The sequence below is a fragment of the Stegostoma tigrinum genome, chromosome 25, assembly GCF_030684315.1.
Source record: "Stegostoma tigrinum isolate sSteTig4 chromosome 25, sSteTig4.hap1, whole genome shotgun sequence".
Taxonomy (NCBI): domain Eukaryota; kingdom Metazoa; phylum Chordata; class Chondrichthyes; order Orectolobiformes; family Stegostomatidae; genus Stegostoma; species Stegostoma tigrinum.
Window position 1 is genome coordinate 48,874,630 of NC_081378.1, and position 24,002 is coordinate 48,898,631.

Genomic DNA, 24,002 nt, shown 5'->3' on the forward strand with positions numbered 1-24,002 from the left:
CTTTTCAAGTTTAACAGTATCTTTAACACAGCAGGTAGATCAGAATTGCAGTATTTTGAAAGTTGGCCTAGCCAATGTCCTGTACGGCTGCAGCATGACCTCCCAACTCCTATACTCAGTGCACTGACCAATAGAGGCAAGCACACTGAACACCTTCTTCACTGTCCTGTCTACTTGCAACTCCACTTTCAACTTTTCTCCATAGATGCACCCAGACCTGCTGCGTTCCTCCAGCACTGTCCGTTCTTATTTCAGATTTCTAGCATTGCAGAATTTTGCTGTTTCGCACTAAACACTGCCGTTCACTTAAAAAAAGTGAAGCTTTATTAGTTTAAGATATAAACACATCATCCAGTCATGACCAGTTGAGACTTCCCCTCTTTTTAAAAGGGCATACAAATAAAAGCCAGTTAGAAAGACTGACAAATTAAGATTTAAATGGAGATTTGCATTGCCTTGCCACTATTTTGCAGTTCATGCAAGATATTCAAATTAAAACTATATAAATATCACATTTAAAAAAAAGAAAATCAAACCATTTTCGCTTCTTGGTGCAGCAAAATATCTCAGTGAATGCCACCATTAATATACAAAATTCAACCTTTAAATGTCATACACCCTTTGTAGTACAATTGGTTCAGAGCATAAAATTTTTTTTTAAACTCTAGTACCTTTGCAAGTTTAACAATTTCAAAAGGTTAGATACATTCAAATTGGTTTTAAGAGAACAAAAGTGACTTTAGTCGAGATGTGTGGCTGGGAACTTGGCAGTGTAATTCCCAGCGTTCTGGATAATCCCAAACTGGATACTTTCTTCAATCCCAGAGTATGAAGTATTCCTTGTTATTGCTTTGACTTGCCTCCCTCTCCTTTTGAATTGAATCATTTTATTTCGCAATATAGGCTTTCCACCACAGTTCAAACATACATCATGTGAAATCACACATTGGTTGAAATTACTCATTTTGTTTTGTTCCAATTGCCCCAGGAATCAAATACTTGGCAACATGTGACTGGTGCATAGCTTCCATTCATTCTGGCCAAAATACTCAGTGTTGTCTCACAATTAATTACAGGATGCGCCATACGGAGGAGGAACTAGAAGTTCACAAGTTGGCTACGGGACCTTGATGGCTGCTTACACTCAACTTTTCCAACAAACACAATGTGAAATCACACTTTGACCGGGGTGGGGGCTAGGAATTCTGCAGGAAGTAATTCACCTCCTGACTCCCTAAAATCTATAAGGCACAACTGAGTCTGATGAAAAACTTTCCATTTGTCTGCATAAGTGCAATGCCAACAACACTCAAGAAGCTTGACACCGTCCAGGACTAATTCATTTCCTATCAAATGCCCCACCTTCAACACTCACCCTCCACGGCTGGTGTACAATCACTTTCATTTAGTAAGACAAAGGCAACAGATACACGGGAACACCAAACCCTGCAAGTTCCCCTCCAAGCTGCTCACCAGAACAACTATGACAATAGTGTGTACTGATCCTATGATGGTACATGAGATCGATGGCAAGCAAGAAGCTAACACCACCAAAATTTGTGAAATACCCAGGGAATACTCCTCTGGCAGATGTTCAAAAGTAATTCTCCTCTGGCAGATATTGATAGAAGGAATCTGACAGGACTACTTGGCTCCTAATTTTGAGACAGTCTTGGTCCAAACATGGAAAAAATAGCTGAATTCCAGAAGTGAGATGATAGTGATAGCCCTTAACATAAAGGCTGCATTTGACTGAGTGTGGCATCAAGGAGCCCCAGCAAAACTGGAGTCAATGGGATTCAGGGGACAAACTCTCTGTTGGTTAGGGTCATACCTGGTACAAAGGAAGACAGTAATGGTAGTTGGAGGTCAATCATGTCAGCTGTAGAATACTGCTGCAGGAGTTCCTCTAGATTCATCCGTTTTCAATTAATTCACTAAGAACTCTTTTATTGATGATCGCATAATATTCAGTACCACTTACAACCCCTCAGATACTGAAACACCTATATAGATATGCAGCATGACCCTGGCAGCTCTCAGGTTTGGCAGGGTAATCAGTACATAACATTAGTACCACCCCAGGGCAATGCAATGACCATCTCCAATAAGACAGAATCTAACAATCACCCCTTGATATTCAATGGCATCACTACCATCAAATCCCCCCACCATCGACATTTGGGTAGTCACTATGAACCTGAGATTCAACTGGCCAATTATATGAATGCCATGGCTACTACACCAAGTCAGAGGCTGGAAATTTGTTGGTAAACAGATAACCTGACAACTCCCTAAACCAACTGCATCACTGAGGAGGTACAGGGTAAGGTTTATGATGGCATTCTTTCTACTTGACTGGATGACAGTAAGAGCAGCAACACTCAAGAAGCTGAATACCTTCCAATACAGAGCAAGGATGAATGGCACCTCAACTTTTAGCTTAATCTTTCAGTACCATGCATCAGGAGTATATTTCCTACCACATACAGAATGCACTGCATCATCTTGCCAAAGCTTTTATATCAGCACTGCCAAAACCCATGATCTGTACCACCAACTAAGGGCAAGGTCACCTCAATGTTCCCCTCCCCCAAAGTTCTCATATTTGTCATGGCTTGGTCATATATTACCGTTCATTCATCATTACTGGGTCAAAATCCTTCACATTCTTTCGCAATCCTACCACTGCCACACAAAGGATTAGCAAAGATGTCCACTCCACTTCCTTAATGGGAATGCGAAAGAAATGCTGGCAACGCCCGCATCCCAAAAATGAATAAATGGTATAGTGGTATTATCACAGGACTGGTAAGCTGGGGACCCAGGTTCAAATCCACGTGGCAGCTGGTTGAATCAGAACTCAAAGACCTGGAATTAGAAAAAGGATAACAATGGCCCAAAAAAAAATTCTACTGGAAAATCCATCACGGTTCACTAATGTTCTTTTAGGGAAGGGAATCTGCTGTCTGGCCTACATGTGACTCCAGACCCACAGCAATGTGGCTGACTGTTTTGGATTAATAAATAAAAAATAATTCCACTATCTTGCAATTAGAAGTGAGACAACAGCGTCGAGTGTTTTGATGATGAATGTGAAGTGTGGGAAAGTGGATTAGGATTATGAAGACAATTGGAATGCCAGGGAAGCTGGCAGGAATACACCAGTAGGAAGGCCACGTTTGGAAGTTGTGGACAACGTCGCTGCGATGGATATTAAGGGGAGCCATGTTGGACTTTCCAAATGGCTTCAAATCCAGTTATTTCAGGCACTTTTCTTCTAATCGAGAGTTAGCCTCAACGGCAACATTGTTTGCCCCCACAATGCAATCTGGCAGAATCATGTTCCGAACTCAAAGTTCCTTTGGCCCTCAATGTGCTGCAGCCACTTGATGGTTCAGCTGAGACGTGTTTGGCCCAAGAAAGCCCAGGCGTTGCTTGTTCTTTCGCTGCTCGGTCATCTGTAGAGGAAAATAAAAACCCTGCATCAAGAACAATTACGCAGCAAAGCTCGCCATGCCTGTGCCAATTTCTCCACAGCTCTGAAAAATCTTAATTTAACCTAATTTCCTAGTCAACCCGTTCAGTGATGTTATTACTCACCTCTGGAGCAGGTGGGATTTCAAACCGGGTCTCTCAGTCCAGGGTAGGGACACTGTCACTGTGCCAAATGAGGTCACCCCGCCTCCCACAATTGTGTGTTGTTTTTTATACGACCTATTTTTCTAATCAACTTGTTCGAAGATGTTAGTACTGACTTTCTCAACAGGTGGGACTTGGGGCTCAGAGGCAGGGACATTACCACTGTACCACAAGAGGGTCACTCTCCACACAGGTTTGTTTGTTGTTTCGGGCAATGACCACTACAGGTGGTCGAGAGGGGAAACCTTCCCTTTTTCTGTCTTTATAGGAACCACAGGAGACCATTCAGCTGTCTGACCCTGTTTCATCATTCTGTAATTCCTGATCTGTGGCCTAATTTTACATCTCTGCATTTCTCCATATCATTTACATTTTTTGATAAGCAAAGATATAATGATCCCACATTCAAAATTGATAATTGACTCAGCATTGATTGCTGTTTGTAGTAGAGTGTCCCAAACTTCTACCAACCTTTGCATAAAGAAGTCTTTCCTAATGTCATATTGTAAGGTCTGGCTATAATCTTTAGCCTCTTCTCCCTGGTCTTAGATTCCTTGATGAATAGAAATAGCTTCCTGGTCCCCCCTACACTGGGGAGATGAAACGTAGATTGCGTGGCCACTTCGCAGAACCCCTACGTTCTGTCTGCAAAAAAGACCCTGACCTTCCGGTTGCCTGCCCCTCCTCCACACCACCTTGTACTCCGGCCAGCATCTCTGTCTGAGGCTTGCTGCAGTGATCCAGCGAAGCTCAGCACAAGCTGGAAAAACAGCACCTCATTTTCCATCTGGAGACTCTGCAGGCTTCTGGACTCAATATCAAGTTCAACAATTTTAGGGCTTGAGGCACCACTTCTCACGTATTTCCCCCAGCCTCCACACACCAGGCCTCGTCATCACATGGGCTACCACCACAAATGTTCGCCATTAACATCTCTTCATTCCCCTAGACTGAACTTAACCCGTCTTTTTTTCTGCGTCCAAACGATTTTCTCTCTCCGGGCTCCACCTATTGTTTACTACTCCCCCACCCCTTCTCTAGTAGATGTACCAACCTCTTCCTGGCTACAATCAGTTCTGAAGGAGGGTTAGTGAACCAAAAACATTAACTGTGATTTCTCTCCACAGGTGCTGCCAGATGTGCTGAGATTTTCCAGCAATTTCTGATTTCTGGTATCAGCAGTTCTTTGGCTTTTTATTTTAAGAAATGTTTTCCGTCCATTTACCATTCATCTTTGAAAACTCAACGACTTTGATCCAAAACCCGGGGAATAATTATAATAGTTTGTTTATCTCATCTTGTAGTTTCAGCGTTTGAGTCAAATACATTTGTATTGGAAGGCCTTCAAACCCTCAGAGAACCTACTGAAGGTATGGTGACCAGCACTTCTCATAAATACTCCTGGGGTGGTCTGAAAGGTGTTGTTTGAATCTTCTTTCACCTCCCTATTCAGGGTGAAATTGCAATAAAATAATTTCTCCTCCTCCTAGCTGTTTCACCAAGCTCCCCCTTCCAACCAACCCGGCATCAATATTTTTAGACTGTATTTCTTTACCTGTTCCTTCAGTTCTGACAGCTGGTTGGACAGCTGCATCACCAGATTCATAGTTGACTCCAACTTATCCTGCAAACTTCGGATTTCGTTCTGTTCACTATCACCTTCGCTACTGACCAAAGAGATGGCACGCATTCGTGGGAACCAATCCAGGTTTTTCTCCTAAAACCAACCGTGGAAATGAGTGAGGGATTTCAGAATAGAGCACAGAGTTCTTTTCCCACTTAGGACCCGATTATTGTAGAATCCACGCAGACTGGGATAGAGGGCATTCACCCCATCGAGCCTGCACCGACCCTCTGAACAGTATCCCACCTAGATCCATTGCCTTTTGCTGTAACTCTGCACGTCCCTTAACTAACCCACCTAGACTGCACATCGCTGGACACAATGATCAATTTAGCATGGCCAATCCACTTAACCTGCACATCTTTGGACTGTAGGAGGAAACCGGAGCACCTGGAGAAAAACCGCACAGATACAGAGAGAATGTGCAAACTCCACACAGACAGTCACCCGAGGCTGGAATCGAACCCAGAACCCTGGTGCTGTGGTGCTGCAGTGCTAACCACTGAGCCATCTGTCAAGTTCAACCCATGAAAAGAAGAAGCTTTTAATGATCTTGCTAAGTCCTGAAAGAAATTACAGCCACTTGAGTGTTTTTCAAACTACAGCCACTGTTGTAACGTTAGAAACATGAATGTTAATTTGAGCCGTAAATTTATAGAAATGGAGAAAGTAAGAGGAGTAGGCCATTCAGCCTTTCGAGCCTGCTCCATCCTTCAATTTGGTTCAACATAGTTCCACCATTCCAAATCAGTGCCTTGCTCTCAATTTCTCCTCATTCTTTGATTACTTCAGCCCCAAGAACTAGACCTAATGTATTGAAATTGTTCAAATGTTCTGGCTTCAACCACTTTCTGTGATAGAGAATTCCACAGGGTCACTACTCTCCAGGTGAAGACATTTCTTCTCATCTCAGTCCTATCCCATATCCTTAAAGTAGGACCCCAGGTCACTGGGAACATCCTTCGTGTTCATTCTGTCTAGTCCTGATGGAGTTTTATAGGTTTCTATGAGATTCCCCACCCCACCTCATTCTTACCAATGATCATTTGATAACTCAATAATCAATAACTTGAAAAGAAACAGGATCATATTTAATTAAACATGTGTAGGTATATAGACATAGAATCAGAGTCCCTAGCATGTGGAAACAGGCCCTATGATGATTCTATGATTCCCAACTTGTTCAAAACCAGTTACAGAACCAGACAGCATGAGAACAGATCCCTTGGTCCAACCAGTCCATGCTGACCGTGTTCCCCAACTAAACTAGTCCCACCTACCTTTGTTTGGCACATATCCACCCTCCCAAACCGTTCCCATTTATGTACTTATCCAAATGTCTTTTAAATGTTGTAACCTTACCTGCATCCACCACTTCCCCCAGCAGTTCATATCCACAAATGAACCGCACTCAGAATCCTTATCCCCTGCTGCATAAATGGTTGTGATGCTTGAAAGTTTGGCAAAATTTGTGAAGAGGTTTGGACAAGGTAATCTAGTGCCTGTCAGAGTTTTGACAAGCAAGAAATGTAGAAGATTCTGAGGGAGCTGGGCAGAATAGATGTGGGGAAGGCATTTCCACTTATGGGACAATTTAGAACAAGGAGTCACTGTTAAAAGATAAAGATAAGGAAGACTTTTCTCTTAATCACGAAGGGTTGAGAGTCTTTGGAAATTTCTTTTTCAAAAAGTAGAGAGAGCAGCATCTGAATCCTTAAGACAGAGGTAGATAGGTTCTTAATAAGCAAGAGTGAAAGGATTATTCAGGATTGTGGAATCATAGAGATCAGCTATGGTCTTATTGAACAATGGAGCAGACTTGAATGGCTTAATTCTGCTCCTAATTCACATCCCTGTACAAAGCCTCAACTGCATGGCTCTCTTCTTCCAGCGGGATTCAAGTTTTATACTACCAAACACCTCCTATATTGGAAAGCAAGAACAGGACGAGACCATTTATTCAGTTTACGGTTGGACCTGTAGCTTAATTCTACTGGAGTGCCTTGTTTCTATAATCCTTAAAGTGGCCTTACATTGACCAGCCGTGTGTATTTGTTCACATGCATTACAGTACATTTCCTGACAGAGAAAGCACCAGTGATACAACAGGTGAGAAAATTCCATGTTAGTATCTTTTCGACCGTGATTTAAATGGATTGGGTCGATTAAGGAAAGTAAACTGGTTTTGACACTTTGAGAAACAACCAATTTGATCTGACACTTGAAAAGGATCTATACTGGATTAAGACAGATGACCGACTACCTGCGCCCTTACAGTGACTGATAGGCATTCTGCTCTTCCTTTCCCAGACAGTAGTTCATTATTTATACAGCCAAAACTGTTCTCATTGGGCTGAATTTCAAGTGCTAATTGATTTTGGCACAGGAGCCATTCCATCAGTCTGACAACAACTGACAGCTGCAAGGAGTCATTGTAATAAATTGCCCCCTTGATATGGTTTCTCATTTGCTGACAGACCTTAAAAGGATCACAAGGACCACGTGTTTCTTCTACATTGCAGAATGTATTTTTTGTATCAATGAAATAGACTGTGGGAGATTGATTCGTGTCTCGCAGAATGGGAAATATTGTGCATTAAACTGCATGGAATCGGAGGACTGCACTGCGCCGACCTGGCGAGGCAGGGAGACACTGAGTTGGCATGTGCAGCTCGAGCGGGTGTGTACTGGCATGGAGGTCAATGAGGGATGAGGTCTAGAGGGGGCTCTAAACACTTGGAACTGGGGTGCCGAGTTGGAAAACAAAGTGGCCATTCCAACAGGCCAGCGTCCAAAAGAAAAAAAGATGGCTCACTCATTCTAACTCTCAACCATACCACTCAGATCATAAGAATACGAGGATGGGAGCACACAAACCAGACTAACCTTGGCTTTCTCATACTTAGTAACTCTCAATGCTCTAAGTACTAGCCACAAACTAGCAGCGTTCACATTATCCCACTGGATACTGCAGGACTCACCATGATCATTTGTGCAACATAACTTTCAGGTCCAGTGTACTCAGTCGGATCCTTGACTTTGATTAAGACTATGAAATATAAATAGTACCACATATTGTGTTCGACCTTGATGTGCTCCTCAAAGGACACTGTCTTGTTATCGAACTTGTCTCTTTCAAGTCCTGCCAACAAAAGTTCACAAGAAAAGAATTCATTAGCAGATCATTCAGACTTGGCTTGCTGACAGTTAAGTTAAAGGAAATGGTATTTGGTCCTTGATGCATTGGGTGTGACAAGAATGGCTAAGCTTTTGACTCTGTAGGCCACATGGAGGTACATTTGGGGGACCCCATGTGTCTACATTTATGTTGTCAGGAAATTGCTTATATTAACTTAATTGGATCTGATTCAGGGCCAATCCACCCACAAGACATCAGTACCAAAGCTAAACTGACAGGCTGGAAATTTCAAGCCGGTTGAAGCAAAGAGGTTATTTAATAAAGACTCAGATCACTGGGCTCGTACATTCACACAATGAAGGCACGGGAGTTTCAGGAAAGCTGTCAACACAGGTTGGATATAATCCAGGGTGGCATGGTAGCTCAGTGGTTGGCACTGTTGTCTCACAGCACCAGGGATCCGGCTTTGATTCCACCCTTGGGTGACCGTCTGTGCAGAGTTTGCACATTCTCCCTGTGTCTGTGGCATTCCTCTGGGTGCTCTGGTTTCCTCCCACAGCCCAAAGCGGTGCAGGTCAGGATGGACTGGCCATGGAAAATTGTCCGCAGCGTTCAGGGAAGTCCTAACTAGGTGGCTTAGGCCTGGTAAATGTGGGGATCTGCGGATCGGGTAGGGAGCCAGACCTGGGGCAGATACTCTTCAGAGGGTCAGTATGGGCTCGATGGGTCAAATGGCCTCCTTCTGCACTGTAGGGGTTCTATGATTCTAACTTGTCTCCATGGCTTCGAACACCCACACCCCCAGCAGCGGTCACCCAGCATATCAATGTGTGTTTAAAGAGGTCCCGGGAGCTCACACAACCCTCCGAGAAAGCATCCCACCCAGACCCAGTCCCCTACCCTATCCCCAGATCACCACATTTACCAGGCCTAACCCACCTCGACTGGGCATGCCCATGGCCACTCCACCCTAACCTGCACACCTTTAGACTGTGGGAGGAAACCCACACTGACACAGGGAGAATGTGCAAACTACACACAGTCACCCGAGGGTGGAATCGAACCCGGGTCCCTGGCACCGCTAGCCACCATGCCACCCTTTGTTATCTTGAGGCAACTCTCGAGATCTCTCCTGATTGGAAGAGTGGGCATGTCACAAACACAACACTGTAGGCCACAACGAGAGACCGTTTCACACGAGGCTGTGGGCTCTTAGAGCCCCATGCCAGCCTGATGAAGAGCGCTTCACAACTGCACAGAGACAGCCCTGCCCTTTTCAATACCACAGTCTCCCCTTCTCTTTCGCCAGCACTCCTTTGTGGTGGAGGATGACATTTTTCTGCTCTGGAGTTGTGTGGCTCCTGAGGGGATTAAACGACCCAGTGTTGGATCCACCCAGCCTGGCCTTGCTATAGTCCAGCAAAGCAGAACACTGTGGTAAAGCTCAGAAACAAAGCGGCCTCTTAACATGGCACAAGTGAAACGCCCCAAAGGGTAGGGGAAGCAGCTTCAGGCAGGGCTTTCAATGGGGCAATTGGTTAAGCAAAGGAAGGGATAAAATGTGCAGAATTTCAGGGAAGGGGAAGAGGGCACTGGAATAAACTACATTGTTCTGGCAATAGGACAATTACAGTGGGCTGAATGGCCTCATGCTGTTTTGTAACCATTCACAATGGAAAGAAACTTTACAAACTATACCGGCCAACTGAATAGATTGAAACACTCAGGTTGGGGGCACCTTTAACTGAAACAATACAAGAATAGATTACTTCCATTAAACATTATCAGTTTGTCATATTCATGGAGTTGTACAGCATGGAAACAGTCCTTTTGGCCCAAATTGTCCATGCTTACCAGATATCCTAAATTAATCTAGCCCCAAATTTGCCAGCCTAAACCCTTCCTATGTATTTTTGTTTGTTCCCTCGACCCATTCCTCGATTCGGAATTAGAGAAAACACATTTCCTATGTTGCGGCCTTTGACAATTACCTGTGGATGATGGGAAGTGTAGGTAGGGGGGAGCCAATGACGTAGTGGCATTAGTTATTGGACTATTAATTCAGAAGCCCAGGCCTGGGAACCCAGGTTCACATCCTGCCACGGTAGATGACGGAATTTAAATTCCATAAAAATAACATCTGGAACAACGACCACTGCTGACAGTCGGGAAAAACCGTGACTCCAGACCCACAGCAATGTGGTGGGCTCTCAACTGCCCTTTGGGCAATTAGATGCTGGCCTAGCCTATGACACCCACATCTCCTGAATGTATAAAGAAAATACATATACTCTTTAAAACCAGGAGTTTCCAAAGAAGCTGCTGGGCTCGAAGAGTTGGCAAATCAGATAGCAGCTGCAGTTTGATGCTGGGATATAAAATGGTACACTTGGAAGGAAAACAACAAGACAGGAAGCTTAGAGGATGGATGCTTTGAATAAACACAGGAATGTTGCATCCGTGATATCAGAATGATCTAAAATGTTTCACAGGCAACGCAGTCCTTCATAAAATATTCACTGCTGTAAGGTAGGAAATACTGCAGCCATTGTGCACATACAAACTCTCAGAGGCAGCAATGACATAGGCGGTGATCGGATAATTAGTTTTTAATCATGTTGGTTGAGGCCTAAACGTTAGCCAAGGAAAGGGCAAACTTCCAAGTGCTTCTTCAATTAATGCTGTGGGATCCTTCCATGCACCGAGACAGCAGACTCCTTGGTTTAATGTCTTTCTGTAAGAGGGCAGCACAGAGTCTCTGAACACTGCATTGAGATCCCAGCTCAGGCCTCTGGTGTGGTGCTCAAACCCACAATTCCCTGAGTCAGAGTCCACGAACTGACCATACAGGCCAAAGTGGACACTGTAAACAAATCTCTAGATGTTGGGGGCATTCTGTTCCCCATTCTTTCATGGGATGTGGACATCACTAGTAAGGGCAGTATTTGTACAGTATCCCTTGGGCTGACAGCGGCTTGCTCTGTAATGTTGTAGCTGCGGAGTTACAAATGGGTCAGACCAGATAAATAGGCAGGTTTACTTCCCTAAATGCAGGCAGACAGAGTTTAGGCCTGTTGAGTAGTTGGTGGCATCTGCATTGGCAAGGTCCAGCATGGACCCATCGTGACAAGGGCATCGGTGGAGGTGCGATGGCGCCAAACAGTGACAACGTCCTTTCCACTGGCAGCAGCCAAGGAGACTCCTGCCTGGCCACCAGGCTCACGGTGGAGACCTTATTAAGAGCATAGAACATAGAACAGTACAGGCCCTTCAGCCCATGATGTTGTGCTGACCTATTATCCTACTCTAAGATCAACTTACCCTGCATATCCTACAATTTACTGTCATCTATGTGCCTATCCAAGGGTCGCTTAAATGTCCCTAACGTATCTAACTCCACTACCTCCGCCAGCAGTGCATTCCACACGCCCACCACGCTCTCTAAAAAGAGCCTACCTCTGACATCGCCCCTATACCTTCCTCCAATCACCTTAAAATTATCTCCCCTTGTGATAATCATTTCCACCCTGGGGAAAAGTCTCTGGCCATCCACTCTATCTGTGCCTCTCATCATCTTGTACACCTCTATCAAGTCACATCTCATCCTTCTTCATTCCAATGCGAAAAGCCCGAACTCCCTCAACCTTTCCTCACAAGACCTGCCTTCCATTCCAGGCAGCATCCCGGTAAATCTCGTCTACACCCTCTCTAAAACCTCCGCATCTTTCCTATAATGAGGTGTCCAGAACTGAAAGCAATATTCCAAGTGTGGTCTAACCAGGGTTTTATAGAGCTGCAGCATAACCTCACGGCTCTTAAACTCAATTCCCCTCCCAAGAAAAACTGTAAAGTGGGTCACTTACTTTATTTCTTCACTTGTTTCTGCCTTTATATTCTATATTAGGGTTTATTTTTGTGCTTTAAGATTGCACCAGAGATTGGCCACACCATACAATAATTTTCACCGTATGTCATAACAAAATATACCAGTCAATAAATAAATCAAAGGGTGGATTAGCCTAATGATGAGCCAGATGGATTTTTAACACAATTCCGCAGTCACCATTAAATGAGACGAGCCTTCTATATCAGTTTTTAATAACAGAATTTAGACCGCACCAGTTGCGATGGTAGAATTTGAACCCAGGTTCTACAGCATTAGAGTGGACTTCTGAATGACTAGTCAAATGGTATTACTACTCCCTCAATAATACATGCAAATTCAAAAATCAACAGGGGTTCTGTATATTGTTCGTGAGGCACCTCATCATAAAAGCAAGGACGTTGGTACAAGACACTGATCGGACTACAGTTTAAAATGTGTGCCATTCTAGATATTTCATTTCAGGGGGACTATCGAACTGATGCCAAACGGACAATGGATGATTAATTTGAGTGAGACTTTTTTCCTCCCAAAAGGCTGGGAGCAAATCCAATAAAGTGATAGAAGTCTTTTTCTGACAGAATAAAAGGTAGAAATGTCATTGAGACAGTGAAGAGGGCATGGAGAACTGAGGAGAAGTCAGGACAAATGCTTTCATGCAAACAGTTATTAGAATATGTAATGCGGTGCTGCTGAGACAAAGCATAATGTAAAAGATAACTGGAAAAGTATAACCATTTAACATGGGGAAAAGAACACAGAGTAACTGCACCAAAATCCATCAATGCTCATGTTAATACTGGCCCTGCCTGCATAGTGTACCACCAATTAATTCTGAAATCACAGCAAGTACTTATTAACAGAATACTGCACCAGAGCAGGAACTTCTGATACCTCAAATAATGTTTATATTGTATGAATTATCAAGCCTATCCTTCCAAACATTATCGTGAAATTACGATTTAATATAATGGACTGTGTCATGAGTATTGAAGAATGGCTGAATTTCCTGCTGTTATCTTAGTAATGGACCATGATTCAGCACTTGGCTCGCTAGAGAAGTCTTCCAAACACGACTTGGAACAATTTGAAGAACAAAGGTAATGGATCTATTAAATTGATGATGAGCTGAAGAGGCACAGAAAGGGGCACAACAGATACATTGCTTTACTAGAAATCTAGGCTCTGTCAAGTTAAATGTGATCATTTCCCATGGAGGTGATTTACTGAACTAATCCAGAGATACTGTTGATCCAAGGATAAATCCCACACCAGCAGTTTGAGCATTTGCACTCATTTTTGTAATGGGCAAGCAGAAAGTTGCTGTCATTTAAAAGAGGGCCACAAGGCTGTCTGAAAAACAGAAAGTTTGAGATTCACTCTCAGGATGCAGGCATCACTGGCTGGGCAGCATTAATTGCCCATCTTCAATTACTCTTGGAGGTGCGGTGAGCTGCTTTCTTGAACTGCAGCATCCAACACGCTGTGGGTTGACCCACAATGCTCTTAGGGATGGAATTCAGGATTCTGACCCAATGGCAGTAAAGGAACGGCAATATATTTCGAAGTCGGGACGGTGAGTGGCTCGAAAGGGAACTTGGAGGGGGTGGTGTTCCCACGTATCTGCTGCCCTTGTCCTTCTAGTTGGAAGTGGTCATCGGTTTGGAAGGTGCTGTCAAATAAGGCTCAGTGAGTGACTGGTGTACTAAGGTTCTTTAGGGAAGGGAAATTTATCTGGTCTGCATTGGATGTAAATCTAATACCCCATCAAACTGGTTGATAGCAACCTGCGCTCTAAGATAGCTGTGGGAATAACTCTGAATGAGCGACAAATAAAGCCTATCAAAAAAGACCTAAAATTTGTATCGTCTGCAATTAGTATCCTGGCAGTGGAGGTGCTGTAAGTACTGATTGGAGGGTGTAACTACAGTGAGACAGTTTTATCTGGGCACATTGCATGGGGTGTGTGATGATACGCTTTTTGTGTTAAAAATGAAAACGAGTACACGATTATGTCTGCGAGGTGAACTATCCGTCCTGTTTTAACTACATTTCCCAAAGGTGATACTTAGTCTGGTTTGTATGTGTGTGTTTGTAACTCCACAGGAAGTTCATTCTCAAAAAGGAACTTTTCTGATGAAGGGTCTAGGCCCGAAACATCAGCTGTTGTTCTCCTAAGATGCTGCTTGGCCTGCTGAGTTCATCCAGCTCCACACTTTGTTACATCTTTAGTCATATTTATCAGATGTACTCTCACAGATGCTGGAAACCTGAAACAAAAGCAGAAATTGCTGGAGGAACTCAGCGGGTCTGGTAGCATCTGTGGAGAGAGAACAGAAGAGTCACTGGACTTGAAAAAATAACTCTGTTTTCTCTCTCCACATAAGCTGCCAGACCTGCTGAGTATCTCCATCAGCACCTTCTGATTTAGTGACGGGTGAATGTTGTTTTTGCACTCCGGCATCTACAAACAGACCTGACTGGAATTATGGTTAATTTTTCAGCCACACTGCTTCCAAATGTGGTGGTGCGACTAGGAATTGAGTGGGGAACAGGACATCAACCTCGTCTCGAAATCAGTCAGGAAAAAAAGTTGTAACTGTATTGTAATGAGCTGATGGAACTGGGACAATCATTGTAACTGGGTAGGTGCACAATGTGACAAAGTCAGCATATTCTGGGTGAAGACAGAGCAGGTACTGAACGCAAAACATGCTAGAAATCACTGTGGGTCAGGGAGCATCCATGGAGAGAAAGCGAGCTAACGCTTTGAATCTAGATGACTATTCAGCAGATGTTTATGTAACAGTTGGGTGGGGGTGCGGGAAGAGGTGGAGTGCTGGGGGAGATGGGGAGCTGATCGTGCAGGTTAAGTGATTGGAACATGAGAAGGGCAGAACATCAGTGAGTCTAAGAGCCAGACTGGAAAGAACAGACAGTCTCACTGACATCAGCGAGGGCATGGTGAGAGAGATGCAACTAATAAAGCTAAAAGAAAGGGGAGGAGTGAGAGTGAGTTCACAACCTGAAGGTGTTGAATTCCATTTGAAGACCCGGAGGTTGTAATGTGCCTAGCCTGAAGATGAGGTGTTGCTTGGAGATAGCAAGAAACTGCAGATGCTGGAGTCAGAGTCAATATAGTGTGGAGCCGGAGGAACACAGCAGGCCCAGCAGCATCAGAGCAGGAAAGTCGACATTTCGGGTCAGGACCCTTCATGAGGACACCTGGTGAAGGGTCTCAACCCAAAACGTTGACTCTCCTGCTCCCATGAGGTGTTGCTCCTCCAGCTTGCACTGTGATTTGCTGCAGCATGCCAAGGGTGAGGTACTCTCGCTGACTGATATCATTGATACTGGCTGGTTAAAGCACCCCGTCCTATACTGTAACTATTTGGAGGTTTCCCCAGAGGAAGCCGTGGTCTGTCGTTGAAACAATCTAAACAAATGCACCTTGGGCAGGGATGGGAACTAGCAAGAACAAATCCAGAACATTTTACACTGCCTTCAATATTCGTTAGGAGCAGAGGGCAGAAAGTGAGATACCAATTCACAATCTCCTGGTTTGTGCCAACATTACAGCTGTACTGAAGCCCAGTGAGCTTCAGGTATTTTTGCTCCCCATGAGAACATGCACCTTGTTGTTTAAAATGGAGCTCAAGTTTCTCAAAAGAGAAGTCAATATTTCAGAAGGATTTACAGGGATATTGCCAGGATTGGAGGTTTGAGCTATAGGGAGTGAGTAAATTGACCGGGGCTATATTCCCTGGAGTATCAGAGGCTGGGGGTGACCGTACAAGAGGTTTATAAAATCATGATGAGCTGGGATAGGGTGATTAGCCAATGTCTTTTCCCTGGGGTAGAGGAGTCAAAAACCAGAGGGCATAGGTTTAAAGGTGAGAGGGGAAAGATTTAAAAAGGATCTAAGGGGCAACTTTTTCCACACAGAGGGTGGTGCGTGTATGGAATGAGCTGCCAGAGGCAGTGGCGGAGGCTGGTACAATTAGAACATGTAAAAGGCATCTGGATGGCTACATGAATAGGAAAGGTTTACAGGGATATGGGCCAAATGCTGGCAAATGGGACTAGATTAATTTAGGATATCTGGTTGGCATGGATGGGTTGGATCAAAGGGTTTGTTTCCATACCATTCAACTCTATGACTAGATGAGAAGGCTTTTATTGTGCTTTTCAGTTTTCCAGAGGCATGCCTAAATTCCAATCGAACCACCCCACCCATTAGCAGATAAGTAAGAGGGCATAGTGAACAAAGTTATTCAGTTAAAGGCTTCATTCCCGTTTACGACGAAGCTGTTCCATGATTTCATTTCATCCTTAGCGTGCCAAATAAACAGGAACTTGCATGTTGGACACCACCAAAGCTGTGAACAGTGCTTCCAAAGTTTAATATACAGTGGGTGGAAGTTTATGATGTGAGATCACTTTGGGTAATCGCATGCCAAGAGCCAAAAAGAAACACTCTCCGCACCCTCTGGTCTCAAAGAGCTGGCAGCCGAGAGACCTGCAGAGGTACAACGGGATTGATGAGTGTGCAAAATCCTTCATGAGACGCTGCGTACATTTCAAGACGTTAATTTTACTGCACACCACCAACATGGATTAATCAATTCTGCCGATTCCACATTGTGCAGACAACGAATTACATTCTTTAGTGTACAGGAAGCAATGGAGCCTAAAAAAAGTCTACAGACGGAGATGGAAGAAAACTAAATGTGCTTTCATTTCATTTCTACATCAACTGTGTAGCAAAGGTTTGAGAGTTATTTGGACTTTCCCTTCATGAGGAATCACAAAATTGAAATGGAGATGGATTTCAGGACTTCATACCATTCTTTTATTTTAATGAATGTGGATGGATCTTGGTGAAGCTGTGGTACAGCAGTCTTAACACTACAGGAAGGAGAGAGCCATTTATCCTGTCCCATCATTCAATTAGAAGATGCCTGATCTGTATCTGAACTCTCATTCCCCAATGTGGTTACACAATTTGCAACAAACTTTAACCCACACAAAAAAAATCTACCCTCTCCGTTCTGGAATTGTCAACTGATTACTGGCCTCAGCAGACTTTCCGTGAGATGTGATTCCAATTTGTCATGATCTGATCTTTCATGGTGCAGCATCTTTCTGCATCTCAAGACTCCCCAAGTCACTTTAGAGCCAATGAAGTCATGTTTGTAGCATGAGAGACACCCAACCAATTTACACACAGGAAACTCCCGTGACAACTATGTGATAATGACCAGAGAAGCTGCCTTTTGTAATTTTGACCGAGGGATAAACATTGGCTGCAACACACTGGAGAGCATTCCTGCCGGATGATTATTGATGTCCGCAAGTGTTTGATACCGCTTCCCCCCGCCGTGAGTATTTTCTCTATTCATTCTCAGGCTGGCATTTATTGCCCAGAGGACAATTAAGAGACAACCACGTTGCAGTGTATCTGGAGTCACATATAGACCAGACCAAATAAGGACAGATTTCTTTCCCTGAACGGCATTTTTTTCCAACTATCAACAACGGATTTGTGATCATCATTAGACTGTTAATTCCAGACTTTTATTGGATTCAAATACCACCAGCTGCCGTGGCAGGATTTGAACCCAGGTCCCCACAACATTGGCTGGGTCTCTGGATTAACAATCCAGCGATAACGCCATTAGGGCCAATGTCTCCCCTGGATGGCCCACCTGACAGTGCAGCACTACTTGAGAACTGTTTTGGAGCATTTGGCTGGAGGATGGGTTCCAATCTCCGAGACGGGGTTCAAATCCACAACCTTTGAGTCTGGAAGCAAGAGGTCTCTCAGAGCCACAAGTGACAGCAGCAACAATAAACAAAAGGAACAAGAATTTCACTCTGCCGTTTTGGGCCCTGGTTTCAATGTTCACTTACCACAAATAAAACAGGTGGTCTTGAGGATCTCCTCTTTCTTCTGCTTCTCACTCCTCAAGTCAGCAAACGTGTCGATGATAACACCAAAGATCAAGTTCAGGACGATGATGATGACGATGAAGAAAAACAGAAGATCATAGATAACACGTGCGACAAACAACGGCTCCTGAAATTTGAAGAGTTTTCCTCTGTTAGCCAGCTTTTAGGCAGCATGTCGCTAACCCGATGCAAGGATATGGTTTCTCTCTTGGCGACCCTTGAACAAAAATCCAACCATCTCCCACCCACTCCATCCTCCCCCACCCAGTGTAACTAGCTTTACATTGTACGGCTATTTCTGTGGCTCCACCACCTCCAAATAACGAGTTGCTAGGGGAACCAGTCTGGGTCCTCGTTGGGCCTGGCTTTTTACATTCCCTTTCTCCAGATCTGCTCCACCCAATGCAGAAGCCTTATCAGATTTCATCTTGGTCCACATTCTGTAGGGATCAGGTCTCCTGTTGCTCTGTCTGACAACACCATCTTCCAAATGTCCTTTCCCTCGATCGATGATTCACCCTCCACATGGTGGAGGGGGCTCTATGCCATGATAATTGAACTTCTCTCCCAACAGCAGTGTTGCCCGTGGCTCTTATTTTCTACACCACCATTCAATGGATGCAGAACAATGTCAGCCCCATCCATCTCCTTCCCTCCTTTGTCAGGGATGGGAAGGGACTATTCTCTCTGTGATACCCTTCTCCATTCCTCCACCAACCCAAACACTGCCTCCCTTTCCCAAAACCCCTCCCGCTGTGTGCCCAAAAATGGTGCAAAACCTCCCCTTTCACCTGCTGCCCTCTCATCATCTATTGACTCAAACAGTCCTTTCCATGCGAAACTGCAGTTTCCCTTCCTTTCTATGTCGGATTCCATGTTTCCTGCTCACAATGTGAGCTCCTGTCACAAGGAAGACCAAAGGTGGACTGGGTAACCATTGTGTAGAACTCCTCCAGTAAGTGTGCAAATGTGACCTTGACCTTCCTGTCACCTGGCATTTTTTTCCTCTGCCATGCTCTGACACTGTCCTCTCTGTCTTCGGCCTGTAGCACTGTAACTCAGCGAAAGCAAGCTCAGGACAGCAACTCATCTCATGACTAGGCACATGACAGCCGTCCTGACTCAGCTCAACATTTCAGATTCTAATCTCTGCCCTTGTTTTTTGTTTGGGAAACCAGCTGCTGGAATGAATTCTATTCTCACAGTCACCATTCCTCCAGGCCCATCTTGAAACCGCTGGGAGGTTAGCCAGGTGGACCTCATGGAATGAGTACCCTGAGTGGACCAAATTAACAACCCCAATCAGGGAGCCTTGGCTGACAGATTTTTTAAAAAAAGTGTGCGTGTCAGAGATATTCTCTAATGTCCTTTAGGGAAGGAGACCGCCATCCTCGCCTGGCCCGGCCTACAAGTGACTCCAGACCCACAGCAATGTGGTTGAGGCAGAACTGCCCTCTGGGCAATTAGGGATAGACAATACTTAGCCAGGAATGCCCTCATCCCATTAATGAATAAAGAAAACGAAATCTGACTCTGAATGAGGCAGTACTAAATTAGAGGACTGTTCAGATGTAAATAAAAGGTCAATTTGGTGACGGTTTCTGTGGAGTTATTTCAGTCCCTAATCATGGGCTTAGTAAACTCAGTGTTTATAAGATTGTTGTGATTTCTCATGATAGTTCTGGGCAATTGTAAAACTAAGAAGGTGTTATTGCTCCAGAGAAGGTTCACTAGATTGGACCTGTTTTACAAGGAGACGCTGACTAAATTGCGCCTGTACTTATTAGAGTCTAGAAGAACAAGAGTCAAACTTATCCAAACATAGGATTTTTCGTGGACTTGACAAGCTAGATGAGGAAATATTATTTCCCCTTGTTGGGGAGTGAAGGGCAAGAGGGTATTATCTCTGAAAGAGGGGTTGCCCATTTAAGAGAGAGGTGAGGATGAATTTCTTCTCTCAGAGAGGATTACCAGTAAGATTTTAGAATCCATCAATGATGAGATTGCAGAGTGTTTGGAAGTGCATGGTAAAATAGGGCTGATACAACTCCGCTTCATCGAAGGGAGGTCATGCCAGACAAATCTGACACAAGTCTTTGAGGAGGTAATGAGCAAGTTAGACAAAGGAGAGCCAGTGGATATAGTTTATTTGGATTTCCAGAAGGCATTTTTCAAGATGATACAGCGGAAGCTGCTAAATAAGACCCCAGAGTGTTAGGGGCAAGGTCCTGGCATGGAGAGAGGATTAGCTGACTGGCAGGAGGCAGAGAATGGAGATAAAGGGGTCTTTTTCAGGGTGCCAGCTAATGACTAGTGGATCTCCACAGGGGTCATTGTTGATCCTATTCACGTTATATATTTATAATTTGGATGAAGGAGATGAAGTGTTGCTCAGCTTGCTGATGGCAAAAGGTAGGGGGGGGACAGACAGTGCTGAGGAAACGGGGATTGCTGCAGGAGGACTTGGATTAGTGCGGAGAGTGGGTAAAGAAGTGGCAGATGCAATGAAAGGGTGAGAATGTGCATTTAGTAGGAAAGGCTTTGGAATTCTGAATTACAAAAGGGACTGAGGAGTCCTCATTCAGGGTTATCTTAAGGTTAACGTGCAGGTTCAGTTGGCGATCAGGAAGGCAAATGCAATGTTAGCATTCTAGCCTTTTTGAGGTGAATGCAGGAGCAGGGATGTATTGCCGAGGTTGTATAAGGCTCTGATCAGATCACATTTGGAATATCATGAGCAGTTTTGGGCCCCATTTCGAAGGAAGGATATGCATTAGCGTTGAAGGGGGTCCAGAGGAGGTTTACAAGAATGGTCCCAGGAGTGATGGGCTTGTCATACGAGGAGCAGTTGAGGACTACAGGTCTGTACTCAATGGGATTCTTGTTGAAACTTACAGAATACAAGAGGGACTTGGATAGAACAAAGGTAGAAAAGATGTTTCCACTGGTAGGAGAGGGTAGGAACTTGGGGCACAACCTCAGAGTGAAGGCACAATCCTTTAGATTGAGAGGAGGAGAAATTCCTTCAGCCAGGGGGTGATGAGTCTGTGGAACTCATTGCCACAGAGGGATGTGGGAGCCAAGTCACTGCATGTCTTTAAAACAGAGATAGCTCGGTTCTTGATTATAAAGGGGCTAAGGGTTGTGGGGAAAAGGCAGGAGAATCAGGTTGAGAAACAGATCAGCCATGATTGAATGGTATAGCAGATCTGATGGGCCAGATGACCTATATCTGCTCCTATATCTGATGCCTTATAATGAACCTGTGGAAAATTTCTGAGCGCAGAGGGCTACAAATGTTTCGTCATTATATACATTCATGGCTAAGACAGAGAGATGTTTAATCAGGAAGGGAATCAACCGTTATGGGGAAAAGGCAGGAAGGGGGAGTCATAGAGACATTCAACAATGAAAACAGACCCTTCGGTCCAACTCATCTATGCCAACCAGATATCCTGTATTACTTTAATCCCATTTGCCAGCATTTGGCCTATATCCCTCCAAAGTAAGTTGAGGATTATCAGATCAGCCGCGATCTCATTGAATGGTGGAGCAGACGTGATGGGCTGAATGGCCTACTCCTGTTCCTATATCTTCCAGCTGCAGTGTGGGTCTTGTCAAACATGACGGTCGAAAGATTTCACTTTCAAGGTGACAGCCCCTTTGAACTTCGAGCACTCAACACAAGCTTCGAGCTCAGTTTAAAGTCTGCAATACATTTTTCCAGGCAGGCTTTTATCTTTCCTTCACATCAGAGATTTTAAACAAGGTTTCCCATGGTAGACAGCTGCTTGCAAATCTTTTGTCTATTATTTCCTTGTGGAAATAAAGATACCTTGTCAAAACGTACAGAGACTTGACAGTTCTCAAAGGACATTTACAAATGCCTTTAATATTCAAAACAAAAATTCAGCTCCTGATGGATAAATCTTTGACTAAAATCAGAAAGAAACCTGACCATCGTCTGCAGCTACCTGTCAAGAAATCTCTCATTGTACTAACTTTCTCAACCCCACTGACCCCATTTCACTTCTTTTAAAAAACCTCACTGTGTGGTTTTACTTAACTCTTAACCCAATTGGCAAATAATGCAATACTATCCTCCACTAAATGCAACACACGTGCACACACAGAGCGATGTAGCTCGCAGGGCCAAGGGTGCACACGTCTGTGCGCGTGCGCGCGCACACACACACAGGCATTTACATGCACCATGCACATAGATGCGTGCACACCCAAAGTGCGCACACAGATATAAAGACAGATACACACTATTGCAGCAGTGTATCACAACATGAATTAGAACACCATGCACAGACAGTGCACATGCATTCATTCGGCTCACATTGCACGTGACATCTGCAAGTGTGCAAGAAAGATACTTACATTCTTTGATGGTTTTCTCAGCACATCACCAACACCACCCCCATTCCTCAACCCCTGGTTTAATACTGTAACAATGCACATGAGCAGAGTGTCACAGGTCTGTTCAGAACTTGTGTCATCCTCTTGGCCTCCTGCTGGAAAACAAAAAGAACATTTCTTCACTTGGAACAATGTTATGTTATTTGCCAGATGCTACCTTGCAACTATTGTGCGCCAGCCCAGAGAGAATCCAACCGTGTCATTCAAAACACATCTTATTTTTCTTTGTTGAAAATCTTCTGACATTGATCGATACAGTCAATATTCCAACAAGCTGCTTTTAGTTAGCTTGCCATCGGGTTATCCCATGATGCTTTACAAACAATTTACGTACAGCAAGGTCCTGGGGACAGCAATGACCAGCAGTCTGTGGGTTCCCAGTTTAACATCTGATCCGATATACAACACTTTCTCATTTGGAGGTGTGTGACCAGCCTTCGAGCTTGTAATCTCACCTGAGGCTTCAGCCCACAATTCTCAGACCCAGATGCAAGTGATAGTTACCAGAGATTCAATGGTAGTCAGACCAAAATACAGAAAATTTTCCAGTCAGAGAGACATTGCTTCTAACTCTCTCAGACCAAAACTCCAAAGCCATGCTTATTTGTCCCCTCAGAAACACACCCAGTCCTCACCCAATTATACCTTAATTAACATGCAACCATCAGCTATCCCCCAGTTCCAAGTGGTCTCGGGGACCCCTCTCATGACCTACTGGGTGATGACAGCAAGAGAGCTCCTACCATTCCTAATACATGGGCAGCATTACAAGTATAGAGTTGAGTTTTGGAAGTGTCTATTTAATTTGAGCTTAAACAGAAGAATAAAAGGAGTGAAATGAGCTCAAAATCATGGAATCATTGAATCCCTACAGTGCGGAGCCCATAAAAAGTCCACACTGACCCTGCGAAAAGCTTCCCACCCGGAACCCACAGACTTACCCTATCCCTTTAATCCTGCATTTCCCATGGCGAGTCTACGTTGTGTGCGCATCCCTGGGCACTGTGGTTCAATTTAACACAGCTAGCCCAGCCTAACCTGTATAATCTTTGGGCTGTGGGAGGAAACCAGAGGACTCAGGAGAAACCCACGCAGACATGGGGAGAACATGCAAATTCCACAGAGACAGACAGTCGCCAGAGGCTGAAATCGAACCCGGGTCCCTGAAGCCATGAGGCAGTATTGCTAACCACTGAGCCACAATGCCATCTGTTCCGAGTTCTGCCCAACGACAGGCCATGGGAGCTCGACTGTTAACAGTGAAAGCGGGGGAGGGGGGGGGGGGTCACGTTATTTAATGGAAAGAAGGTGCTGGATGTTCACATCCATTAGCAATG

The 24,002-nt window shown here is 44.4% G+C and overlaps 1 protein-coding gene across 2 annotated transcripts in view; it reads right to left on the reverse strand.

The window, feature by feature from the left end:
• Positions 1-331: 331 nt before the first annotated feature.
• Positions 332-24,002, reverse strand: part of itpr2 (inositol 1,4,5-trisphosphate receptor, type 2) — a 235,633-nt gene continuing 211,962 nt past the window's right edge. Inside the window, exons 53-57 of one of the 2 annotated variants that reach the window (XM_059654708.1) lie at positions 22,627-22,757; positions 18,202-18,367; positions 8,248-8,408; positions 5,198-5,359; positions 332-3,461 (exon numbers count right to left, since the gene is read on the reverse strand). In XM_059654708.1, coding sequence (XP_059510691.1) covers positions 3,372-3,461; positions 5,198-5,359; positions 8,248-8,408; positions 18,202-18,367; positions 22,627-22,757 — 710 coding nt within the window. In that variant the 3' untranslated portion in view covers positions 332-3,371. Of the gene's footprint in view, positions 3,462-5,197; positions 5,360-8,247; positions 8,409-18,201; positions 18,368-22,626; positions 22,761-24,002 lie in introns of both variants that reach the window. The other variant, XM_059654707.1, reaches the window with a different exon arrangement.